Genomic DNA, 24924 nt, shown 5'->3' with positions numbered 1-24924 from the left:
TGCCCCCCCCGGGGGGAAGGCTGGCAATTATGGAAATCCCTTAAGCCCTGATTGCCTCCTCCCACCCCATTAGCCGGGCAAACACTTTTAGCAGCGGGGTGCCAGCTCGCCCGCGGCTACAAAAACCCCGCGGGCCGGCCGGGCTGGCACCGCCACCGCCAGCGCCATGGTGACACCGCCCGCCGTCCTCTGCCTCGTCGCCTGGCTCATGCCACCCGCCGCCGGGCACCTCTGGGCATGGATGTTCTCCCTGCCGCAAAACCCGCCCGATGCCGCCGCGCTGGGCAGGAGTCCCGGGACGGAGATGGAGGAGGTGAGGAAGGGGGGGGACAGCAGGGTGAGGGGTCCTGGGGACAGCAGGGGACAGCCAGGGTGGCAGCAGGGGTGGCAGAGAGCCAGGGTGGGCACAGAGCGGCGTTTGCACCCGGGGTGGCAGCAGGGTGGGCACGGGGGTGGGTGAGGGCAGAATTTACAGCCAGAGCGGGCTCAGGGTGAGCTCAGGGTGGGTTCAGCGTTACGAGGTTTGGAGCCAGGGTGGGCTCAGAATTTGCAGCAGGGTGGGCACAGAGCTGGGTTTGCAGCCAGGATGGGAGCAGGAGGGGAACTGAGGTGGGTGAGGGCAGAATTTACAGCCAGGGTGGGCTCAGGGCGGTTTGGAGCCAGGATTGGCAGCAGGGTGGGCACAGAGCGGGGTTTGTAGCCAGGGTGGGCTCAGGGTGGGCACAGGGTGAGCTCAGGGTGGTCACAGAGCTGGGTTTGTAGCCTGGGTGGCAGCAGGGTGGGCACGGGGGTGGGTGAGGGCAGAATTTACAGCCAGAGTGGGCTCAGGGGTGCGAGGGTGGTTTGGAGCCAGGATTTGCAGCCAGGGTGGGAGCAGGGATGGGAGAGAACCAGGGTGGGCTCAGGGTGGGCACAGAGCTGGGTTTGCAGCCAGGGTGGGAACTGAGGTGGGTGAGGGCAGAATTTACAGCCAGACTGGGCTCAGGGTGGGCTCGGGGTGGTTTGGAGCCAGGATTTGCAGCAGGGTGGGCACCGAGCGGGCACAGGGCAGGTTTGCAGCGGGTGTCACCACAGGGTTCTGCCGGGGACGGGGACACGGGGCTTGGTTCCAACCGGGAATGGACAGGGGGGCTCTGTTTGAAGCCAGGAGTGGACAGGGGGGTCCATGTCCAGCCAGAGTGGACACCAGGAATCCGTCTCTGTCCGGGAGTGGACACGGGGAGGGTCCATGGTCCACCCAGGAGTGGACGCGGAGGGGGTCCATCTCCATCCGGGGGGGCACGCGGGGAGGTCCCTTTGAAACCAGGAGTGGACACGGGGTGTCCATGTTCAGTCAGGGGTGGAAACGGGGTGTCCATCTCCATCCGGGGGTCACACTGGGGGTGTCCATCTCCATCCCGGGGTCACAGGGGGTGTCCATCTCCATCCGGGGGTCACACTGGGGGGTCCATCTCCATCCGGGGGTCACACTGGGGGGGTCCATCTCCATCCGGGGGGGGTCCAACTCCATCCGGGAGGGGTCCATCTCCATCCGGGGGTCACACTGGGGGGATCCATGTCCATCCGGGGGTCACACTGGGGGGTCCATCTCCATCCCGGGGTCACACTGGGGGGTCCATCTCCATCCCGGGGTCACAGGGGGTGTCCATCTCCATCCCGGGGTGTCCATCTCCATCCTGGGGGGTCCATCTCCATCCGGGGGTCACACTGTGGGGTCCATCTCCATCCGGGGGGGGGGGGTCCATCTCCATCCGGGGGTCACACTGCGGGGTCCATCTCAATCCCGGGGTCACAGGGGGTGTCCATCTCCATCTGGGGGTGTCCATCTCCATCCGGGGGTGTCCATCTCCATCCGGGGGTCACACTGTGGGGTCCATCTCTATCCGGGGGGGGTCCATCTCCATCCGGGGGTCACACTGGGGGTTCCATCTCCATCGCGGGGTCCCTCGGGGGTGCGGCGCGGGACCGCCAGGGGGCGCGGTGGCGGCAGGCGGCGCGGGGCGCTCCAGTGGCGCAATCGGTCAGCGCGCGGTACTTATAGGGCGGTACACGAGCGATGCCGAGGTTGTGAGTTCGAGCCTCACCTGGAGCAGGGCTTTTGTAGGGGCTTCGCGCCCTGTATTGCCCCCCGCCCCGCCGCTGGGTTTTCTTTTCCCGAGATAAAAATCTTGGAAGCGCTGAGGATGGAGCTTCCCAGGCTATCAGAGCGCTTGGCCCCCTAAAATCACCCCACACCTTAAACAGACGGGGTTTTGCGCCGTTTCCCGTCTCGGGGTCAGGCAGTGAATGGGGTGGGGGATGAGGTGCGCCCACCCTGATGTACCATGTCCCCTCTCCTCCGCAGGTGACCCCGTGCAGCCCCGCCACCCCCTGCGCCCAGGGGCATTTCTGTGACGAGCACTTCGGGCTGTGCCTGCCCACGCGGCCCGAGGGCCACTACTGTCGCCACGACCCCCACTGCGCCCCCGGGCTGGTCTGCATGTTCGGCAAGTGCCAGCAGCCCGCGGCCCCCGGGCAGGACGGTGAGTGGGGGGCTGGCACGGGGGGGACACGCTCTGAGAGCTTGGGGGGATGCGGTGCTAAACCAGGGGGTGATGCGGGTCCCCCTAATGCCACTTTCTGGGCCACCAGGAGCGCGGTGCCAGCGGGACGAGGAGTGCGGGCCCGGCGGCTGCTGTGCCCGCCAGCACGGGGAGCGGGTGTGCCAACGGCGCCTGGCACTGGCCCAGAGCTGCCACGTCCCCCCCGGGGGTCTGGCCTTCAGCATCAACCAGGTGTGCCCATGCCAGGCCGGGCTGGTGTGCCGACCCTCGGTGCCCTCCAGAGAGTGAGTACGGGGCGTGCCGGGCCGGGCGGGGGGCGTGGGGGTGACAGGGCTGGGGTGTCACCGATGTCCGAGGTGTCACCGATGTCACTGAGGTGTCACCGATGTCCGAGGTGTCACCGATGTCACTGATGTGTGCTCTGTCGCAGGAGAGCGTTCGAGTACCGGCCGGAGAAGAGCGAGTGGCGGTGCCGGCAGCCCTGAGCGCCCGCGGTGTAATTTATTATCTGTAAATATCGCGACCACAGCGTGTCCCGAGCCGGCCCAGCGCCGATAAACCCATCCCCAGGAGGGGGGGGGGCTGGAGCCCCCCGACCCCCGCGTTGGATCCTCGCTCCTTCCTCTTCCTCAGAGCCGGGCGGGCCCTGGCTCCATCCTCACTGCAGAGCTGTGCCCGGTCCAGCCGCGGCGACCGCAGCCCCTTCATGTCCCCCTGTGTCCCTCTCTGTCCCCCTGTGTCCCTCTCTATCCCCCAGTGTCCCCTCGTGTCCCCCAGTGCCCCCTCGTGTCCCCAGCAGGCTCAGGCAGGGGGGACAGGTCTCACCGAAATGTTTATTACAAAGAACCAAGCGAGCGGGGCGAGTCCCCCCGACCCACACACACACACACACACACACAAATCAACGAGAATAAATAAATAAAATACATTTTTTTTTTTGTCGGGTCTTTTAAATTAAAAGTTGGTGGAGTGACATAAATTACGGGACGTCCCTCTGCCCCGCCGCCCGGGTTTTTGGCCGCTGGGGCAGGGGGGGCTCAAAGCACTTGGCAGGCAGTGACACCGAGTCCCCCCCCTCGAAAATAAGGGGGAAACTGAGGCACACGTGGGTGGCGGCTTGGCAGCGGCAGAGCTGGGTGCCCCCAAGCCCCCCGACCCGGGCTGGTGGTCTGGGTAAGGCAGTGACCCCGGGGACCCCCAAAAATGGGGGTGGGGGGCAAGGGGCTGCCCCCAAAGTGGGACAAGCCCCGTCCCGCGGTGAGGGCCGGACACGGGGGTGTCCCCAGGGCCACCCTGGTGTGGTCACCCCGAAGAGCTGGGGGGGGGGGGGGGGTGGCACAGGGGATGCCCCAGGGCGGGCACAGGACAAGGCAGTGCCCCGGGGTGCGGGGACACGGACAGAGGCTCACGGACAGACGGACAGACGGACACGGCTGGACAGGGCGAGCGTGGACAGGCACGGCGGGGAGGGGGGGTTGGAACGGGAAGGGAGGGGGGTCGGGGCCTGGCAGTGCCAGGACAGCGGGACCCCCCCACAGGCCAGGGCTGGGCAGCTGTTAGCACAGGTTAGACCCCCAAAACTGGCTCAGATTCACCCCCCACCCCCCAATTCAGGCAGAGCCCCTCCAAGGCAAACACATGCAGACCCCCACATCCCCACACCTCGGGGGGCGCAGCGGGGACCCCCCAGAGCCCTGCAGACACACGCATGCACCCCCGGGCAGGGCAGGGGGCTGGGGGGCAGTGCCAGGCACTGCCAGGCTGGGGGGGCAGCTGGCGGGGACCCCCCCACGGGCACGGCCAGCTCCGGGCACCCCGCAGCCGAGAGCACCATGGAGAAGCGGGGGGCAGGGCTGGGGAGGGGGGCACGGCCCCCACCCCGCGCCGGGGGCACGGGGACACGCCGGGTCCCCTTTGGTCACTCGCTGTCCCTGCTGGAGATGCTGGGAGGCTGCGGCAGGGGGAGACCCCCAGGGCACGGCTGGCCGGGCACAAAGGGGGGGCACAAAGGGCCCGCACCCCAAAACCAGCGCCGCCCGCACCCCCTCATCCTAACGCACGTAAACGTCCCGGCCCCAGCCCTCTCCGTCGCTCTGGCCCAGCGGCTCCTGGCCCTTGGCTCGGTCCCAGGAGCCGGGCGGGGGCTGCGGGCCGGCCCCGGGGGTGCCCGGCGGCTCCTCCTCGACGGGATCCATCTCGATGTCCATGCAGCACGAATCGCCGGGCTCCGAGTCCCGGCTGCCCGGAGCCTCCGTGTCGAAGGTGTCCTGGCGGGCCAGGCCGCGGGGACCCGGCCGGGAGGGCGGCGGGGGGACCCTGCCCTGCCCGCGGCCCCCCGACTCCTGCCGGGGGCGGCCGTGCTCCCCCTCCGGGTGCGGAGCCTGGGTGCGAGAAGCGAGCACACCATGCGGGGATGGACGGGCTGGGGGCGCTCCGGGTTAGTGGGGGGTTAGTGGGGGGACACACGCTCCTGGCCAGCCTCTGGTGGGTGACACGGTGGCAGCGGGGCTGGGGATGGGGAGGGGGAGCGGCACCAGCAAGGCAGGCGCGCCGGGAGATTTAGCGACACAAAACACAGGACACGTGTCCCCTCTCTGTCCCCTCTCTGTCCCCAGCCCTGGGATGGGGCTGTGCCCCCCAGCCAACCCACCCAGGACACCCCCAAACTGTCACCCCCACCCAGAGGTGTGGGAATGGGGTCTGGCAGCCCCAGGAAGGCACAGGGTGGGTCTCGAAAGGGGCAGATCCTGGGGGATCCCAATCCCCTGGGCAGCTCCAGGAGGAGACACAGATTCCCAGCAGCCCCCAGATGTGGGGCTGGCAGCAATCCCAGGCAGGGAGAGATGCCCAGGATGGCCCCAATCCATCCAGGAACGGGAGCAGCTCCCTGGGGTGACCCCAATCCCAGAACAGTCCCTGCAGTAGCCCTGGGTGGGCACAGGTTCCCAAAGGAACAATCCCAGGGCTGGTCCCACTCCTGGGTGGCTCTGCTTCCCCATGGGGACCCCAATGCCATGGGCTGCCACATCCCAGGGTGCCCAGGGCGGGTGACCCCACACCTTGGGATCACGGTCCCATCTCGATGGGGTGACCCTAACCCTGGGGTGGCCCCAATGCCAGGGTGGAGAGCCTGACCCCAGGACAGGTGACCCCAGGGACAATCCCACAGTTGTGGGGGGCCACATTCCCCTGATCCCAGGACAGGTGACCCCAGGGATGGTCCCACAGCTGGAAAGGGCCACAGTCCCCTGAGGTCACCCTGATCCCAGGACCAGGGACAACCCCACACCTGGGAGTCCCATGGAGTCACCCTGACCCCAGGACAGGTGACATCAGGGACAATCCCACAGTTGTGGGGGGGCCACATTCCCCTCAGGTCACCCTGATCCCAGGTGACCTCAGGGACAATCCCACACCTGGGGAGGCCCCCAGTCCTGTGGAGTCACCCTGATCCCAGGACAGGTGACCTCAGGGACAATCCCACACCTGGAAATGGTCACATTCCCCTGAGGTCACCCTAATCCCAGAACCAGGGACAATCCCACACCTGGGGAGGACCACAGTCTCCTGAGGTGACCCTGATCCCAGGACAGGTGACCCCAGGGATGGTCCCACACCTGGAAAGGGTCACATTTCCCTGAGGTGACCTTGATCCCAGGACAGGTGACTTCAGGGACAATCCCACCCCTGGGGAGGACCATAGTCCCATGGAGTCAGCCTGATCCCAGGTGACCTCAGGGACAATCCCACAGTTGTGGGGGCCCACATTCTCCTGAGGTGACCTTGATCCCAGGACATGTGACCCTCAGGGACAATCCCACACCTCTGGGGAGGCTGTGACTCCCTGGGCTGTCCCTGATCCCAGGACAGGTGACCTCAGGGACAATCCCACACCTGGAGAGGACCACAGTCCCCTGAGGTGACTAGGATCCCAGGACAGGTGACCCCAGGGATGGTCCCACACCTGGAAAGGGTCACATTTCCCTGAGGTGACCTTGATTCCAGGACAGGTGACTTCAGGGACAATCCCACACCTGGGGAGGACCATAGTCCCATGGAGTCACCCTGATCCCAGGTGACCCCAGGGACAATCCCACACCTGGAGAGGACCACAGTCCCCTGAGGTGACTAGGATCCCAGGACAGGTGACCCTCAGGGACAATCCCACACCTGCGGGGCACTGTCACTCCCCAGGCCGTCCCCAATCCCAGGCATCTCCCGATGCCTCTGGGGTGTCCCCGCTGTCCCGCGCCCCGACGTCCCCGATGTCCCCAGCGTCCCTGCCGCCGCCTCACAGCGCGTGCTCCTCCAGGGGGGCTCCGGGGGGGCTGGGGGTGGCCTGGCGGCCCCAGAGGTTGAGGTTCCTGCGCAGGGAGGTGAGCACCTGTACCTGGAGGTTGGAGACGGGCGCGGGGCTGGCGGCCAGCGCGGCCGTGGCCATGGTGCGGCTCAGCAGCGGGTTCGGGGGGTTGCTGCTGGGCGGGTGCGTGGCCTTCCAGTAGGCCTCCAGGTACTCGGCCAGGTGCTCGCACGCCTCCTCCAGCTGGTTCTCGTCCAGAACGATGTCGAACATCTCCTGCGGGAGGGACCCGTGCCGGCTGGGGCGGGGCGGGGACAGCGGGCAGGGCGGGGACAGTGGGACAGAGCCTATGGGACAGGGTGGGGACAATGGGATGGGGGCGGGTACCTAGATGTGGGGCAGAACCTGTGGGACAGGGTGGGGACAGTGGGACAGAGCCTATGGGACAGGGTGGGGACAATGGGATGGGGGCGGGTACCTAGATGTGGGGCAGAACCTGTGGGACAGAGCCTATGGGACAGGGGGGGACAGTGGGACAAGGAAGGGCTACCTGGCAATGGGGTAGAGCCTACAGGACAGGGTGGGGACAGTGGGACAAGGAAGGGCAGCTGGATATGGGGCAGACCCTATGGGACAGGATGGGGACAATGGGACAGAGCGGGGACAATGGGACAGGGCCTATGGGACAAGGTGGGGACAATGGGACAGGAAGGGGACAATGGGACAGGGAGGGGTACCTGGCAATGGGGCAGAGCCTATGGGACAGGGAGGGGACAATGGCACAGGGAGTGGTACCTGGATGTGGGGCAGAACCTGTGGGACAGGGTGGAACCTTATGGGACAGGGTGGGGACAATGGGACAGGGAAGGGCAGGTGGACATGGGGCAGAACCTATGGGACAGGGTGGGGACAATGGGACAGGGAGGGGACAATGGGACAGAGTGGGGCAGGTGGATATGGGGTGGGAATAATGGGACAAGGTGGATGGAGCCTTATGGGACAGGATGGGGACAATGGGACAGGGAGGGGTACCTGGACATGGGGCAGAGCCTATGGGACAGGGTGGGGACAATGGGACAGGATGGGGACAATGGGACAGGGAGGGGTACCTGGACATGGGGCAGAACCTATGGGATAGAGAGAGGACAATGGGACAGGGAGGGACAGCTGGACATGGGGCTGAGCCTATGGGACAGGTCAGGGACAACGGGACAGGACGGACAGGGCGGGGCAGCTCAGGGTGGGGTCAGTCTGTGTGGCACCGCGCTGACCAGGGCACACTCACAGGTGGGCACTGTGCCAGCTTGTCCGACGCCACCATCTGCACGTTGAGGTGCTTGGCCTGGGACTTCCCCCTGGACTTGACCAACCTCTGCAGCACCTGGGCACGAGGGGACAGCACAGGGTGGCCGTGGGGACACTGCCAGGCGTCCCAGGCGCGGCAGGGAGGGGCTGGCACTGCCCCCAGCGCCCACACCCACCTTGGGGGAGGTGATTTTGATGTAGACGATGATGGGGGCCAGCGAGGTCTTGGCCAGCTGCGCTGGGTGGTTGATGGTGTCGGCGTCCAGGGCCACCAACTGCAGCGTCCGCGCCAGCTCGAAAATGCGCTCGGTCTCACTCTGCACCTCGGCTGGCAGGGGACAGGGGACAGTGAGCGAGGGCAGGGACACGCGGGGACAATGTGGGGAGGGGCAGGGGACACAGGGACAGCGCGGGGAGGTGCTGGGTTGAGCTTTGTTCTGACTTCGAGGCAGTTGAAAAATTTTATATTCAGCCTCATGTGAAAGGTGGGACAATACAAGCGCTATAACTGATGTTAGCACAGTTAGAAGTTAAATTATTTAGCTGTTTATTAGCTATTTCCTAATATTTAGGAAATTTGTTAACTATTTCCTAATATTTATTAACTAATTCCTAATATTAGGAAATGTATTAACTGTTTCCTAATTTATTAACGATTTCTTAATTACAATACACTATAAGTGTTGCTTGGCCTATTAATTTTTGCCACATTTTGCTGCAAATGTCTTAAAGGCAATAATTTAGAATTACCATTTGTGGGTTCTAATATAAAGTATCTTTCATTAAAATATGTATATTCTATATATCTCTAAAGATATACAGAATATATATATTCACCTGGGGGTGAGCCAGGGAAAAATTCTAAAGATATATAGAATACATATACATTTATTCATATTTATACCTATATATTCATATAAATGTATATTCATATAGAAATACATATATTAGAATATATATACATATATATAAATATATTAATATCTATATATTGATATATATTCAATATAGATACATATAGATATATATTCATTAAAATATATAGAGATGTAGAGATATATATAGATATATAGAGATATATTAATATATATCCTATATATATAGATATCAGTATATATCAATATATATAAATATAAATATATGAATATATAACTATATATTCATATAGATATAAGCATATATATATGAATATATATTAATTATATATCTATATACCTATATATAAATATAACTATATATAGTGTCTATATATATCCATATATATCTATATATTGATATATATTTATATATATAAATATATATTATATATTATATATTATATATTATATATTATATATTATATATTATATATTATATATTATATATTATATATTTATATACTTATATAAATATATATTATACTTATATATTTATATAATATTATATGTTATATATTTATATATACATATATATATAAATATCAATCTATTTATATATCTAGATACATACTGATCTATATTGAATATATATTCAATATAGATATATATAAATAAAATCTATCTATATATCTATATATTATATGTATATATTCTGTGTAGGTATAGATATATAACTATATATAATATATAGTTATATATAAATATATAAATATAGATATATATTTAAAAATAGATATAGATATAGATATAGATATAGATATAGATATAGATATAGATATAGATATTGATATATACATATCTATATATAGATATACTATACATAAAATCTATATATATCTATATATCTATATATATTATATGTATATACTCTCTATAGATATAGATATATAACAATATATAAAAGTAAATATATAGATGAATATATAAAAATATATATTTATATATAAATATATATAGAGAGACATATTTAAAATATATATAGATATATATAGATATAGATAGATATACATATCTATATATAGATATATTTAATACAGATATATTTATATATATTCATATTTCTCAGCAGTATCTATTCTTTTTCTAAGGCCACCTCCTAAGTGCCACAGCATGGGGACAGCAGCAGGACAGGGTCTGTCCCATGGCTCGGCCACCTCGGTGTCACCAGCACAGCCCGCCCCCAAACCACACACACACACACACACACACACAGATGCCACCAAGGTGTCCCCAACCCTCAGGTTGTGTCCCTGAGGCCACCTTGGGGGGGGACAGGGGGGTCCCTGTACGTACCCAAGACATCTGTGTCGGGAGCAGGGGAGGAAGGAGGCAGCACGGAGGGGAGGAGGAGCCCAGAGAAAAGAGAAATAAATGGGAACAGAAAAACACAATGGAGATGATGGAGGAGGAGGATGATGATGAGGAGGAGGAGGAGGATGATCATGGGGAGGAGGAGGATGGGGAGGAGGAGAAGGAGAAGGAGGAGGAGGGGGCTTAGGGGTCCTTGGCCATGTCCCCTCCTCACTGGAGGAGGAGGAAGGAGGATGGGGAGGAGGAGGAGGAGGAAGGAGGAGGAGGAGGAGGAGAAGGAGAGGAAGGAAGGAGGAGGAAGAGAAGAAGGAGATGGGGTCAGGGGTTCTTGGCCATGTCCCCCCTCACTAGAGGAGGAGAAGGAGGAAGGAGGAGGAAGAGGATGAGGAGGAGGAGGATGGGGAGAATGGGAAGAAGGAAGAGAAGGAGGAGGAGGTAGAGGATGGTGAGGAGGAAGATGATGATGATGATGATGATGGGGAGGAGGAGGAGGAGCACAGGGTCAGTCACCCCCACCCCCAGGAGCGGGATGAGCCCCCCGAGTTGGGTTGGGGTGATACAGATGGAGGCTTGGAGGTGGGGGGGTCCCGCGGATTGGGGGGGATTTTAGGGGTTCCAGGGGATTTTAGGGGTTCCAGGGGGTGGTTTTGGGGTTCCAGGGGATTTTAGGGGTTCCAGGGGGTGTTTTTGGGGGTTCCAGGGGGTGGTTTTGGGGGTTCCAGGGGGTGTTTTGGGGGGTTCCAGGGGATTTTAGGGGTTCCAGGGGATTTTAGGGGTTCCAGGGGGTGGTTTTGGGGGTTCCAGGGGGTGGTTTTGGGGTGCCACGGGGGCGGTACCCAGGCTGGAGCGGGTGCTGGAGCGCTCGATGATGGTGTGCTTGCTGGGGTTGTTGAGCACGGAGCGCTTGGCCAGGGAGATGTCGGCTGTGACCCGCGTGATGGAGATCCTGGGGACACAGAGGGGACAGCCCGCAGCCACGGTCACCCCACAGACACCCCCGGGACCCCAATGCCACCAATGACACCCCAGAGCCACCCCCGGGACCCCAGTGCCACCAATGACACCCCACAGACACCCCCATGACCCCAATGACACCCCACAGCCACCCCCGGGACCCCAATGCCACCAATGACACCCCTGGGACCCCAGTGTCCCCAATGCCACCCCACAGCCACCCCCGGGACCCCAATGCCACCAATGACACCCCTGGGACCCCAGTGTCACCAATGGCACCCCACAGACACCCCTGGGACCCCAATGCCACCAATGACACCCCTGGGACCCCAATGTCACCAATGACACCCCACAGACACCCCCATGACCCCAATGTCACCAATGACACCCCACAGACACCCCCAGGACCCCAATGTCACCAATGACACCCCACAGACACCCCCAGGACCCCAATGTCACCAATGACACCCCACACACACCCCTGGGTCCCCAATGTCACCAACGACACCCCAGAGCCACCCCCGGGACCCCAGTGCCACCAATGACACCCCCGGGACCCCAATGCCACCAATGACACCCCACAGACACCCCTGGGACCCCAGTGCCACCAATGGCACCCCACAGACACCCCCGGGACCCCAATGTCACCAATGACACCCCACAGACACCCCTGGGTCCCCAATGTCACCAATGACACCCCACAGCCAGCCCCGGGATTCCAATGTCACCAATGACACCCCATAGCCACCCCCATGACCCCACTGTCACCCCACAGCCACCCCCATGACCCCAGTGCCACCAATGACACCCCACAGCCACCCCCATGACCCCAATGTCACCAATGACACCCCACAGCCACCCCTGGGACCCCAATGTCACCAATGACACCCCACAGACACCCCTGGGACCCCAATGCCACCAATGACACCCCTGGGACCCCAATGTCACCAATGACACCCCACAGACACCCCCATGACCCCAATGTCACCAATGACACCCCACAGACACCCCCATGACCCCAATGTCACCAATGACACCCCACAGCCACCCCTGGGACCCCAGTGTCACCAATGACACCCCACAGACACCCCCGGGACCCCAATGTCATCCCACAGCCAGCCCTGGGACCCCAGTGCCACCCCCAGACCCCACTGTCACCCCACACCTGGCTCCTCTATGGGTTTAGGGGTCCCCTTGTGGATTTAGGGGTTCCACCATGGGGTTCGAGTTCCCCACATGGATTTAGGGGTTCCTCTGTGGGTTCTTCATGGGTTTATGGGTCTCCCTCACATGAGTTTAGAGGTCCCTCTATGGGTTTTGGGGTTCCCTTGTGGGTTCAGGGGTCCCTCTATGGGTTTAAGTGCCCCCACATGGATTTAGGGGTCCTTGTATGGGTTTAGGGGCTCCTTCAGGGGTCCCTTTGTGGGTTTAGGTGCCCCCACATGGATTTAGGGGTTCCACTATGGGTTCTTCATGGGTTTAGAGATCTCCCTCCCATGAATTTAGGGGTCCCTCTATGGTGTTAGGGGTCCCTCCATGGCTTTAGGGGTTCCCTTGTGGTTTTAGGGGCCCCCACATGGATTTAGGGGTCCCTTTATGGGGTTAGGGGTTACTCTATGGGGTTATGGGTCCCCACTTGGATTTAGGGGTCCCTCTATGGTTTCAGGGTCCCCTCTATGGGTTCAGGAGTTCCTCTATGGGTTTAGGGATCCCCTCGTGGATTTAGGGGTCCCTCTGTGGGTTCAGGGGTGGATTTATGGGTTGCCTCAGGGATTTTGGGGTCCCTCAGGGGTTCAGGGGTCCCCCTATGGGTTTAAGTGCCCCCACATGGATTTAGGGGTCCCTTTATGGGGTTAGGGGTTACTCTATGGGTTCAGGAGTTCCTCTATGGGTTTAGGGGCTCCCTCAGGGGTTCAGGGGTCCCTTTGTGGGTTTAGGTGCCCCCACATGGATTTAGGGGTCCCTCGATGGGTTCAGGGGTCCCCTCGTGGGTTTAAGGGTCCCCTGTGTGGGTTCAGGAGTTCCTCTATGGGTTTAGGGGTCCCCTCGTGGGTTTAGGGGTCCCTCTGTGGGTTCAGGGGTGGATTCAGGGGTTGCCTCAGGGATTTTGGGGGTCCCTCAGGGGTTCAGGGGTCCCCCTATGGGTTTAAGTGCCCCCACCTGGATTTAGGGGCCTTCTATGGGTTTAGGGGCTCCCTCAGGGGTTCAGGGGGTCCCTTTGTGGGTTTAGGTGCCCCCACATGGATTTAGGGGTCCCTCTATGGGTTCATGGGTCCCTCGATGGGTTCAGGGGTCCCCTCGTGGGTTTAAGGGTCCCCTGTGTGGGTTCAGGAGTTCCTCTATGGGTTTAGGGGTCCCCTCGTGGATTTAGGGGTCCTTCTGTGGGTTCAGGGGTGGATTCAGGGGTTGCCTCAGGGATTTTGGGGTCCCTCAGGGGTTCAGGGGTCCCCCTATGGGTTTAAGTGCCCCACCTGGATTTAGGGGTCCTTCTATGTGTTTAGGGGCTCCCTCAGGGGTCCCTCTGTGGGTTTAGGTGCCCCCACATGGATTTAGGGGTCCCTCGATGGGTTCAGGGGTCCCTCTATGGGTTCAGGGTCCCCTCGTGGGTTTAAGGGTCCCCTGTGTGGGTTCAGGAGTTCCTCTATGGGTTTAGGGGTCCCCTCGTGGGTTTAGGGGTCCCTCTGTGGGTTCAGGGGTGGATTCAGGGGTTGCCTCAGGGATTTTGGGGGTCCCTCAGGGGTTCAGGGGTCCCCCTATGGGTTTAAGGGTCCCCCTCAGGGATTTCGGGGTCCCATGCCCCCCTCACCGGCCATCGAAGCGATGCTTGAGGAAGTCGAACAGCGCCTTCTGCATCATGTCCGTCACCTGGGGAGGGACACAGGGACGGCAGGGACAGCAGGGACACGGGGACAATGCAGGGCTGGGGTCCCCCCGAGCCCCCCGAGCGCCCCCCAGCCCCTGCTCACCTCGTAGCCCTTCAGGGAGGGCCCCACGAGGACGATGGGGCGCATGGAGGGCACCACGTCGTACGGGGGCACGTGCTCGGTCTGGGGACACAGCCGGCGGTCACCGGGGCGCGAGGGGACAGGGACACCCCCGGCGGCGGCTCCGGGGTGTTTGGGGGGGCTGCAAGCAGGGGGGGCCTCCCTCCATCTCCCCCTCCCTGGTGCCACTCACCGACTTCTGCTTCTGCTTGGCTGCGTCCGGGGGCAGAGACACACAGCAAAGGCAAAGGCAAAGGCATGCGTGTTATTGGGGACGTGGGGGACACGGGGGGACGGCCAGGGACACGTGTGTGACCCTCCAGGGGTGAGGCAGGGACACGTGTGTGACCTGCAGGGTGACCTAGTGGACAGGTGTATGACCCAGGGACCTGGCCGTCACACCCTTGGGGGTGACCCAGGAACACATGCGTGACACAGGGACATGGCTGTGACCCGTCAGGGTGACCCAGTGACACGTGTGACCTGCACGGTGACCCAGGACACACGTGTGACCTCTGGGGTGAGCCAGGGACACAAGTGTGACCGCCCAGGATGACTCAGGGACACACACGTGTGACCTGCAGGGTGACCCAGGGACACCTGTGTGACACAAGGACACGTCTGTGACCTTCCAGGGGTGACCCAGTGACACGTGTGTGACCCCCAGGGGTGAGCCAGTGACACATGTGTGACCTGGAGAGTGACCTAGTGACACCTGTGTGACCCAGGGACACCTGTGTGACCCAGGGACACCTGTGTGACCCCCACCAAGGGTGACCCAGTGACACGTGTGTGACCCAGAGGTGCCCAGGTGACACGTGTGTGACCCAAGGGGTGCTCTGGTGACACGTGTGTGACCGGGGGCCCTGGGGACAGTGACACAGCAGCATTGTCCCCCTCTGGGGTAGCTCTGGGTGCCAGGGGGGCTCTGCAGGCCTGCAGACCCCCCCATCCCGTGTAGTGGTAGCGCCCAAACCCTCCAGGTTATGGCCGGTTTGGGGGGGGGAGGAATGGTCCATTCTCAGCCGCGGGGGGGTAACACACCGGCCGTGCTGGAACACACCATGCGCACACTGCGGGGGGGGGCAACCGGGAGGGGGGGCACGGGCTGGTCCATTCCATGGACGGGGGGGATCACAGCCACGGGCTGGTCCATTCCACAGTCCATGGGGGGGGGGGCAGCCATGGATTGATCCATTCCATGGATGGGGAGGGGGGGGGATCACAGCCATGGACTGATCCATCCCATTGACAATGCAGGGGGAGGTCAGCCATGGACTGATCCATCCCATTGACAATGCGGGGGGGGGGGGGTCAGCCATGGACTGATCCATCCCATTGACAATGCAGGGGGGGGGTCAGCCATGGACTGATCCATCCCATTGACAACATGGGGGGGGGGGGTCAGCCATGGACTGATCCATCCCATTGACAATGCGGGGGGGGGGGGGTCAGCCATGGACTGATCCATCCCATTGACAACATGGGGGGGGTCAGCCATGGACTGATCCATCTTATTGACAACATGGGGGGGGTCAGCCATGGACTGATCCATCCCATTGACAACATGGGGGGGGGGTCAGCCATGGACTGATCCATCCCATTGACAACATGGGGGGGTCAGCCATGGACTGATCCATGCTATGGACCACGGGGGGGGGACACAGCCACGGACTGATCCATCCCAGTGTCAGCAGGAGGAGCCAGCCCCGCACTGTCCCCCGCTGCAGGGCTCACCCCGTGCTGCAGCCCTGGGGCCCCCCAGCCCCTCGGGGTGCCCCCAGCCCCTCGGGGTGCCCCCAGCCCCCCGGCAGTGTTAGGGCAGGCAGCGGGTGCGGCAGGCGGGACCCGCGGGCTCCGTTACCTTCCTAAAGAAGGGGATGCGCTTGCTGTGGGCGGGGGGGTGGTGACACTGCTCACGCTACTCTTAGGGGAGCGCTGCGCCTCCAGGGCCTCCTCCTCCTCCTCCTCTAACTCATCGGCCTCAAAGGCAAAGCTGGCCGTGTCCAGGCCACCTGGGGGCCGCGGGGACGGCGCGGGGGGAGAGAAGAAGAGCGACAATGGCCATGGGAGAACGCAGGAAATGGAGATGGGGATGCTGCGAGAGGAGATGGGGGCGCCCTGCCTGCACCCGTGGGGAGCTGGGGAGGGACCCCCAGGCTGGAGCTGCCTTTGGGGGGGATGTGGGGGGACCCCCAGGACACTCTTACCGCTGGCGGGGGGCGTGGGGCGGCGTGTCCCTGTCACCACATCGCCCAGGCTGGAGCTGGAGTTGTCACCCGATTTGCTGCGTGGGAGAAGCACGGGGAGAGGGAGAGAGAACGCTGAGGGCGGGATGGGGAAGGTACAGGGAGAGATGTGCGTGTGTGGGGGGGGAAACATCGGCGTGAGCCCCCACCTGGAGCTCAGGCGGCTCTGCCTCATCTTCTGCTCCTGCAGCAGCCTCATGTTCTCCAGCTTGACGGGGCTGGGGATGAAGCCAACCTCGCAGCCCTCCTTCACCAGCCGCCCGATCCACCAGTCATTGTTGTATTTCTGCACGCAGCGCGGGGGGGGGGGAGGAAAAAAACCACAAAAACGCCTTAAAAACCCCACAAAGGCCCACCCCAGTGCTGTCCCCGCTCCCCTCTGGGGTGTCCCACCTCCTTGATGTGCAGGAAGTCCTTGGGCTCGAAGCAGATGGCCATGCCCTGCACGGGCACGTCGTCCCGGCCGAGGGGTTGTAGCCCACGTTGGTGCGCACGGCGAACGCCACCGGCTTGGTCTGCGTGGGACATGGATGGAGAGGGATGGGCAGCTCCTCCCGGCTCAAAACGGGGAGATTTCACCCCAAAATGGGGAGATTTCACCCCAAAATGGCGAGATTCCAGCCCAAAATGGCGAGATTCCAGCCCAAAATGGGGAGATTCCAGCCCAAAACGGGGAGATTCCAGCCCAAAATGGGGAGATTCCAGCCCAAAACGGGGAGATTTCAGCCCAAAATGGGGAGATTTCACCCAAAACGGGGAGATTTCAGCCCAAAATGGGGAGATTTCACCCCAAAATGGCGAGATTCCAGCCCAAAACGGCGAGATTCCAGCCCAAAATGGCGAGATTCCAGCCCAAAACGGGGAGATTCCAGCCTAAAATGGGGAGATTCCAGCCCAAAACGGGGAGATTTCAGCCCAAAATGGGGAGATTTCACCCCAAAACGGGGAGATTCCAGCCCAAAATGGGGAGATTCCAGCCTAAAATGGGGAGATTCCAGCCCAAAATGGGGAGATTCCACCCCAAAACGGGGAGATTTCAGCCCAAAACGGCGAGATTCCACCCCAAAATGGGGAGATTCCAGCCCAAAATGGGGAGATTCCAACTTCTGCCACCCCAAAATGGGGAGATTCCACCCCAAAATGGGGAGACCCCACCCCAAAATGGGGAGATGTCACCCTCTGTCACCCCAAAATGGGGAGATTCCAACCCTCTGCCACCCCACAATGGGAGAAGCCACCCCAAAAAGGGGAGATTTTACCCCGGAATGGGAAGATTTCACCCTCTGTCACCCCAAAATGGGGAGATTCCAACTTCTGCCACCCCAAACAGGGCTGGGGGTACCAGGGGGTCCCTGTGCCTGAACTGGGGGGCACTGGGGGTCCCTGTGCCAGGGCTGGGGGTACCAGGGGTCCCTGTGCCAGGGCTGGGGGGGCACTGGGGGTTTCTGTGCCAGGGCTGGGGGGGCATTGGGGGTCCCTGTGCCAAGGCTGGGGGCCACTGGGGGTCCCTGTGCCAGGGCTGGGGGTGCCAGGGGGTCCCTGTGCCAGGGCTGGGGGTACCAGGGGGTCCCCTGTACCAGGGCTGGGGGGCATTGGGGGTCCCTGTGCCAGGGCTGGGGGGGCACTGGGGGTCCCTGTGCCTGAACTGGGGGGTACCAGGGGGTCCCTGTGCCAGGGCTGGGGGGCATTGGGGGTCCCTGTGCCTGAACTGGGGGGTACCAGGGGGTCCCTGTGCCAGGGCTGGGGGGCACTGGGGGTCCCTGTGCCAGGGCTGGGGGTACCAGGGGGACCCTGTGCCAGAGCTGGGGGTACCAGGGGGTCCCCTGTGCCAGAGCTGGGGGTACCAGGGGGTCCCTGTGCCTGAACTGGGAGGCACTGGGGGGTCCCTGTGCCAGAGCTTGGGGGCACCAGGGGTCCCTGTGCCAGGGCTGGGGGGGCACTGGGGGTTTCTGTGCCAGGGCTGGGGGGCACTGGGGGTCCCTGTGCCAGGGCTGGGGGTACCAGGGGGTCCCTGTGCCAGGGCTGGGGGTACCAGGGGGTCCCTGTGCCTGAACTGGGGGGCACTGGGGGTCCCTGTGCCAGGGCTGGGGGTGCCAGGGGGTCCCTGTGCCAGGGCTGGGGGGTACCAGGGGGTCCCTGTGCCAGGGCTGGGGGTGCCAGGGGGTCCCTGTGCCAGAGCTGGGGGTACCAGGGGGGTCCCTGTGCCAGGGCTGGGGTCCATCCCGGCTCTCCCACCTTGGCTTTCTCCAGCTGGGCCATGGCCTGGCGCTCGGCCTCCCTGCGCAGCGCCTCCCTGTCCTCCTCCAGCGACACATCCGAGTCCGAGGGCGGCTGGTGTAGGACTCGGCCGAGCCCTGCGCGGTGGGGAGGGGGCTCAGCCCGGCCTGTGCCCCCCAGGGCAGAGAGCCCGGCCCCCATGGCGGCCCTCTGACGGTGCTGCACGCTCTCACTGTGCCGGTGCCCAGCGCTGCGGGCACTGGGAGCCACCCTGTCCTGCCTGGGGCCATCTCAGAACTACCGTGGTCCTGCCCGGAGCCACCCCGTGCCACCTGGGGCCACCCCCGGGGCTGCCCGGTGCCACCTTGGTACCACCCTGATCCTGCCTAGAGCCACCCCGGTGCCACCCTGGTCCTGCTTGGTGCCACCCGGTGCTGCCCATAGCCCCCAGTTCCACCCCAGTGCTGCCCAGAGCCACCGGGTCCTGCTGGAGCCACCCCAGTGCTGCCTGGTGCCATCCTGGTGCCACCTGGTCCTGCCTGGAGCCACCTGGTCCTGCTTAGAGCCACCCTGGTGCTGCCCAAAGCCACCCCGGTGCCACCTGGTCCTGCCCAGAGCCACCCCAGTGCCGCCTGGTACTGCCTGCTGCTTCCCAGAGCCACCACGGTCCTGCCTGAAGTCACCTGGTGCTGCCCGGTGCCACCTCGGTGCCACCTGGTACAGCCCGGTGCTGCCTGGAGCCACCTTGAAGTCACCCAGTCCTGCCCAGAGCCACCCTGGTGCTGCCCGGTGCCACCCAGTGACACCTTGGTGCTGCCCAAAGGCACCCCGGTGCCACCCTGGTCCTGCTTAGAGCCACCCCGGAGTCCCCAGTGCCACCCCAGTGCTGCTCAGTGCCACCTGGTGCCACCTGGAGCCACCCCAGTGCTGCCTGGTGCCACTCTGGTGCCACCCTGGTCCTGCTTGGTGCCACCCCAGTGCTGCCCTGGTCCTGCTCAGTGCCACCTGGTGCCACCTGGTGCCACCCTAGTGCTGCCTGGTGCCATCCTGGTGCCACCCTGGTCCTGCTTGTGCACCCGGTGCTGCCCTGGTCTTGCTCAGTGCCACCTGGTGCCACCTGGTGCCACCCTAGTGCTGCCTGGTGCCATCCTGGTGCCACCCTGGTCCTGCTTGTGCCACCCGGTGCTGCCCTGGTCTTGCTCAGTGCCACCTGGTGCCACCTGGAGCCACCCCAGGGCTGCCTGGAGCCACCTCAGAGCCACCAGGTCCTGCCTGGAGCCACCCCTAGTGCTGCCTGGTGCCATCCTGGTGCCACCCTGGTCCTGCTTGTGCCACCTGGTGCTGCCCTGGTCCCTGCTCAGTGCCACCTGGTGCCACCCCAGGGCTGCCTGGTGCCACTCTGGTGCCACCCTGGTCCTGCTCGGTGCCACCCGGGTGCTGCCCTGGTCCTGCTCAGTGCCACCTGGTGCCACCCCAGGGCTGCCTGGAGCCACCTCAGAGTCACCTGGTCCCGCCCAAAGCCACCCTGGTACCACCTTGATCCTGCTTAGAGCCATCCCGTAGCCCCCCCAGTGCCACTCCCGGTGCCACCCCCGGTGCCCACCACAGTGGCAGGGTCACGGCAGGAGAGGGACACACACACACACACACACATGGCAGCTGTCACCACCGCTCCGGGAATGTGACACGACACCGGCCCCGCTCCCGTCCCGCTGCCCGGGGCCTCTGCAGAGCCGGAGGGGACGAGGGGACCCCCCCCCCCCCCCAGAATGTCCCCCCAGAATGTCCCCCCAGAATGTCCCCCCCAGAATGTCCCCCCCCTCAATGTCCCCCCCAGAATGTCCCCCCCAGAATGTCCCCCTCAATGTCCCCCCCAATGTCCCCCCCAATGTCTCCCCCAGAATGTCCCCCCAGAATGTCCCCCCAGAATGTCCCCCCCAATGTCCCCCCCAGAATGTCCCCCCCAGAATGTCCCCCCAGAATGTCCCCCCCAATGTCCCCCCCAATGTCCCCCCCCAGAATGTCCCCCCCAATGTCCCCCCCAATGTCCCCCCCAATGTCCCCCCCAGAATGTCCCCCCCAATGTCCCCAGCGCTGTCCCCAGGTGTGGGACTGGGCCGCTCTGTGGGTATCGGGGACCCCCTGCTCCCCCCAGCCCCACAGGGACACCCCGGGGACGCGGTGGGTGACACATGGGACCCCCCAAACCATCCCTACACCCACCCTTGGGACCCCCCCATCCCCCCCCAAGCCTGATTTATCCCTTTGGGGGTCACCCCAAATTTGGGGGTCACCTCGGGGTGGGGCACCCCTCCCCAAAAGCCACATTGGGGACACCCCCCACCCTCCTGCCCCACAGAGGGGACACTGGGGGGGTCACCCCGCCACACAGACCCCCCAAAACTCGCAGAGGAGCTGAGGGGGGGCTCGAGGGGTCCTGAGGAGGGGGGGGGGGTCGCTCACTGCGACAGCGGGGACACCCCAGGGACGTGGTGGGTGACACATGGGACCCCCCCCCCCCCCCCCCAAACCCTGATTTGTCCCTTTGGGGGATTTGGGGGTCACCCCTTTGCCCTGCCCAGGGTGGGGCACCCCTCCCCAAACCCCACACTGGGGACACCCCCTGCCCCACAGAGGGGACACTGGGTGGGGTCACCGCGCCTCACAGCCCCCCCAAAACTCTCAGAGGAGCTGAGGGGGGGCTCGGGGGTGCTGGGGGCCGCAGTTTTGGGGCGGGGGTCCGCTCACCGGGACAGCCGGGGGGTCTTTGCCGGGGACCTCCATGGTGGCGGGGGCCGGGCAGGGCTGGCCAGGGGGGCTCAGGTTTCACCCGGGTAAATTTAGCCCGGGCCAGAGGGTGGGGGCTCAAACGGGGGGGGGGGCCCGGCCAAGCCCCAATTTTGGGCTGTGCCCACCCCACCCCCCCCAAAAATAAAGGGGCTGCGATTTGAGGGGGGGACGGAATTGAGGGGAGCGGAGGGCCTGGCTTGGGTGCGAGCCCCCCTCACTTCTCGGGGTACAAAGGAGAGCTGGGACCGCCCAAAAAAGCACCGGGACCCCCCCAAAAAAAAGCTCCGGGACCCCAAAAAAAGCCCCGGGACCCCCCAAAAAGCAGCAAGAGCCCCCCGCACCTGCCGCACGAAGCTGTTGGAGGTGGTGTCCGAGGAGGGTGCTGCCGTCCGAGCGCTTGAAGCGGCTCTTGCGCCTGCTGTACTTGCCCTGGGGACAGCGGAGGGGGCGACACGGGAGGGCTGGACCCCTCCCCAAAAAAAAAAATCCCCCTAAAATTCGGGGGGCAGCAGCTCTGCACCCCCCCAGCCGCTCCAATCCCTTCCACCCCCGCTCTGCAGCTGGACCCCATTGGGGGGCTCGGGAAGGGATGGGGGCGCCCCTTCCCCTTTATTTTTTTTTTTTGGGGGGGGGGCTGTGACCCAAACCCGCTCAGGCCCCGCCGTGTTGGGGTTGGGGTCGCAGCCCCCCCCCCCCCCAGATTCCAGCTGCCCCCCCCCCCCCCCAAATTCCAGTTCCCCCCCCCCCCCCAGTATGGACACCCACCCCCCACGGGACCCCCCCTCAATCTGGGGGTGTCCCCCCCACGCCTTTTGGGGGGGGGGTAAAATGCTGGGGGAGATATTGGGGTGTCACCCCCCCCATCCCACAATGTCCCAAGGGACAACTGGGCCCAGCTGCTGCCACCCCTGGGGGTGCTGGGGGGGTCCCCATGGTTGGTATTTGTGGGGACAGGACCCCCCACCACCACCCCAAAAAATGTCGCCTTACCCCAAAAACTGTCACCTTACCCCAAAATCTATCACATCCCCCCAAAATCTGTCACCCCCAAAAGCACACAGAGAGTGGGGGTCTCTCCCCAGCGCCCCCCACCCCTCTGGCCCCACCGAGGGGACTGTCCCTGTCCCCCCCACCCCAAAACCAGAGGGGACAAACGGAGGGAAGGGGATGGGGCGGGGGAGGGGGGGGGAGCACCCCAAGAGTTTTCCTAATTCCCAAAACTTTCCCTTTTTCCCAACACCCCGCCCCCTCCCAAAAACATAAACCCAAAACCTGTCAAATTACGGGGGCACCATGGATCTGGGGTCTCCCCCTTTATTTTTGGGTGCTAGGACCCCAAACAGGGTGCTAGCACCCCATAACCAACGCAGGAATTTAGGGGGAAAGGCCTGAACCCCATCTCCCACCCCCCAAATTCCACGGGATGCTGCCGCCCCCACCGTGCCCAAAACACCCCCGAACCTCTTAAATTACTGAGGCGCCATGGATTTGGGGTCTCCCCCTTTATTTTTGGGTGCTGGGACCCCAAACAGGGTGCTAGCACCCCATAACCAACGCAGGAATTTAGGGGGAAAGGCCTGAACCCCGAATTCCAAGAGGGCGAAATTCCACGGGATGCTCCCGCCCCCACCGTGCCCAAAAACACCCCCAAACCTCTCAAATTACGGGGGCGCCGTGGATTTGGGGTCTCCCCCTTTATTTTTGGCGATAGGACCCCAAAAAGGGTGCTAGCACCCCATAACCAATGCAGAGATTTGGGGGGAAGGACTAAACCCCATCTCCCACCCCCCCCAAATTCCACGGGATGCTCCCGCCCCCACCGTGCCCAAAAACACCCCCGAACCTCTCAAATTACGGGGGCACCGTGAATTTGGGGTCTCCCCTTTTATTTTGGGGTGCTAGGACCCCAAACAGGGTGCTAGCACCCCATAACCAATGTAGGGATTTGGGGGATTGAACTAAACCCCATCTCCCACCCCCCAAATTCCACGGGATGCTCCCGCCCCCACCGTGCCCAAAAACACCCCCAAACCTCTCAAATTACGGGGGTACTGTGAATTTGGGGTCTCCCCTTTTATTTTGGGGTGCTAGCACCCCATAACCAACGTAGAGTTTCGGGGGGAAGGACTAAACCCCATCTCCCACCCCCCCAAATTCCAAGGGGGCGCAATTCCACGGGATGCTCCCGCCCCCACCGTGCCATGGCGGGGGTGTGGGGGGTGTGGGCGATGCTGTCACCCCAAAAAAAGCCCCGGGGGTGTCACCTGGAGGGCGGCGTTGTCCAAGACGTCCATCTGGATGTCCTGCGTGGAGCTGTAAGGGGTCCGGGCCATGCCGCCTTCCCGCACCATGGGAGCGCCGCGCTGGCCGCGATTTATTTTTTATTTTTTTATTTTTTGGGGAGGTGGGGGGGATTTTTTTGGGGGGTGTTTTTTTTTGGGGATGGGTGGGAGGGAAGGGAAGGAGGGAAGGAGGGAAGGAGGGAAGGAGGGGAGGGAAGCGCGCACACGGCACACACACGGAGGAAGATGATGACGATGAAGCTCAGGCCTGGCCCCCGCGGTGACGGAGGAGGAGGAGGAGGAGGAGGAGGAAGGAGGAGAGGGATGGGCGGCCGCTCCCGCACCGCTTTGCCGGGGGGATGGGGGGTGCGGGAATGCGCCCCCCACCCCATAAAGGGGGTGCCCCCCAATGCCCGCCCCCCAATCCCCGCCCCCTTCGCCGGGCGGGGGTGGAGGGGGTCGGAGCATCCCCGAATTTTGGGGGGGGGTTTTTTTTGGGGGGGGGGGGGGGGGGGGTCCAGCGCTCCCCCTCTCGTCCCCAAATTGGTGCCCAGCGCGGTTTTAGGGCTGGGGGGTGGGGGGGGACCCCAATAAAAGGGAAAGGACGGAGAGCCCCAGGCAGGAGCAGCCCCCATCCCCATCCCGGATCCAGCGCTCTCTCGGGACAAAAATCCGCTTCTTCAACCCCAAAAATCCTCATTGTACCCCCAAAGCCACCCCAGGGAGAGACCCCCACACCCCGATGGGACAAGCTTGCCCTAAAATTGCTCATTTTCCCCCCAAAACCTCCTCAGGGAGAGCCCCCCACACCCCGATGGGACAAGGCTGCCCCAAAAATCCGATTTTTTCCCCCAAAAACCTCTACAGGGTAGCACAGGAAGAGCTCCCGCCATACTCTGATGGGACATGACTGCCTCAAAAATCCGCTTTTTTCCCCCCGAAAATCCTCCTTTTCCCACAAAATTCCTCATTTTCCCCCAAAAAACCACCGCAGGGAGAGCCCCCACACCCTGCTGGGACAAAAATCCGATTTTTTCCCCCCAAAAATCCTCATTTTCCCCCCAAAAACCAC

General features: G+C 61.7%; 2 protein-coding genes and 1 non-coding gene across 3 annotated transcripts; 2 read left to right on the top strand and 1 right to left on the bottom strand.

The window, feature by feature from the left end:
• Positions 1-166: 166 nt before the first annotated feature.
• On the top strand, positions 167-3028 carry LOC131568750 (dickkopf-related protein 3-like). The gene is made up of 4 exons (XM_058820837.1): positions 167-313; positions 2345-2522; positions 2632-2827; positions 2974-3028. The coding sequence occupies exons 1-4, from the start codon at positions 167-169 to the stop codon at positions 3026-3028; spliced, it is 576 nt and encodes a 191-aa protein (XP_058676820.1).
• Positions 2003-2092, top strand: TRNAI-UAU (transfer RNA isoleucine (anticodon UAU)). Its single transcript is given in 2 exon segments — positions 2003-2040; positions 2057-2092. It is a non-coding gene; the product is annotated as a tRNA-Ile (tRNA).
• A 345-nt stretch (positions 3029-3373) lies between the features above and the next one.
• Positions 3374-24034, bottom strand: CACNB1 (calcium voltage-gated channel auxiliary subunit beta 1). Its single transcript, XM_058820439.1, is given in 17 exon segments — positions 3374-4924; positions 6934-7119; positions 8129-8224; positions 8325-8476; positions 11213-11322; positions 14137-14195; positions 14297-14377; positions 14508-14527; positions 16525-16601; positions 16713-16849; positions 16957-17024; positions 17027-17078; positions 18799-18887; positions 18890-18917; positions 21912-21947; positions 21949-21999; positions 23835-24034. Coding segments are annotated over 17 exon segments (1659 nt in total). The 5' UTR covers positions 23922-24034; the 3' UTR covers positions 3374-4594.
• Positions 24035-24924: the final 890 nt, after the last annotated feature.

This window comes from Ammospiza caudacuta, chromosome 27 (genome assembly GCF_027887145.1).
Source record: "Ammospiza caudacuta isolate bAmmCau1 chromosome 27, bAmmCau1.pri, whole genome shotgun sequence".
Lineage (NCBI taxonomy): Eukaryota > Metazoa > Chordata > Aves > Passeriformes > Passerellidae > Ammospiza > Ammospiza caudacuta.
This window is presented reverse-complemented; position numbering and strand designations above follow the sequence as displayed.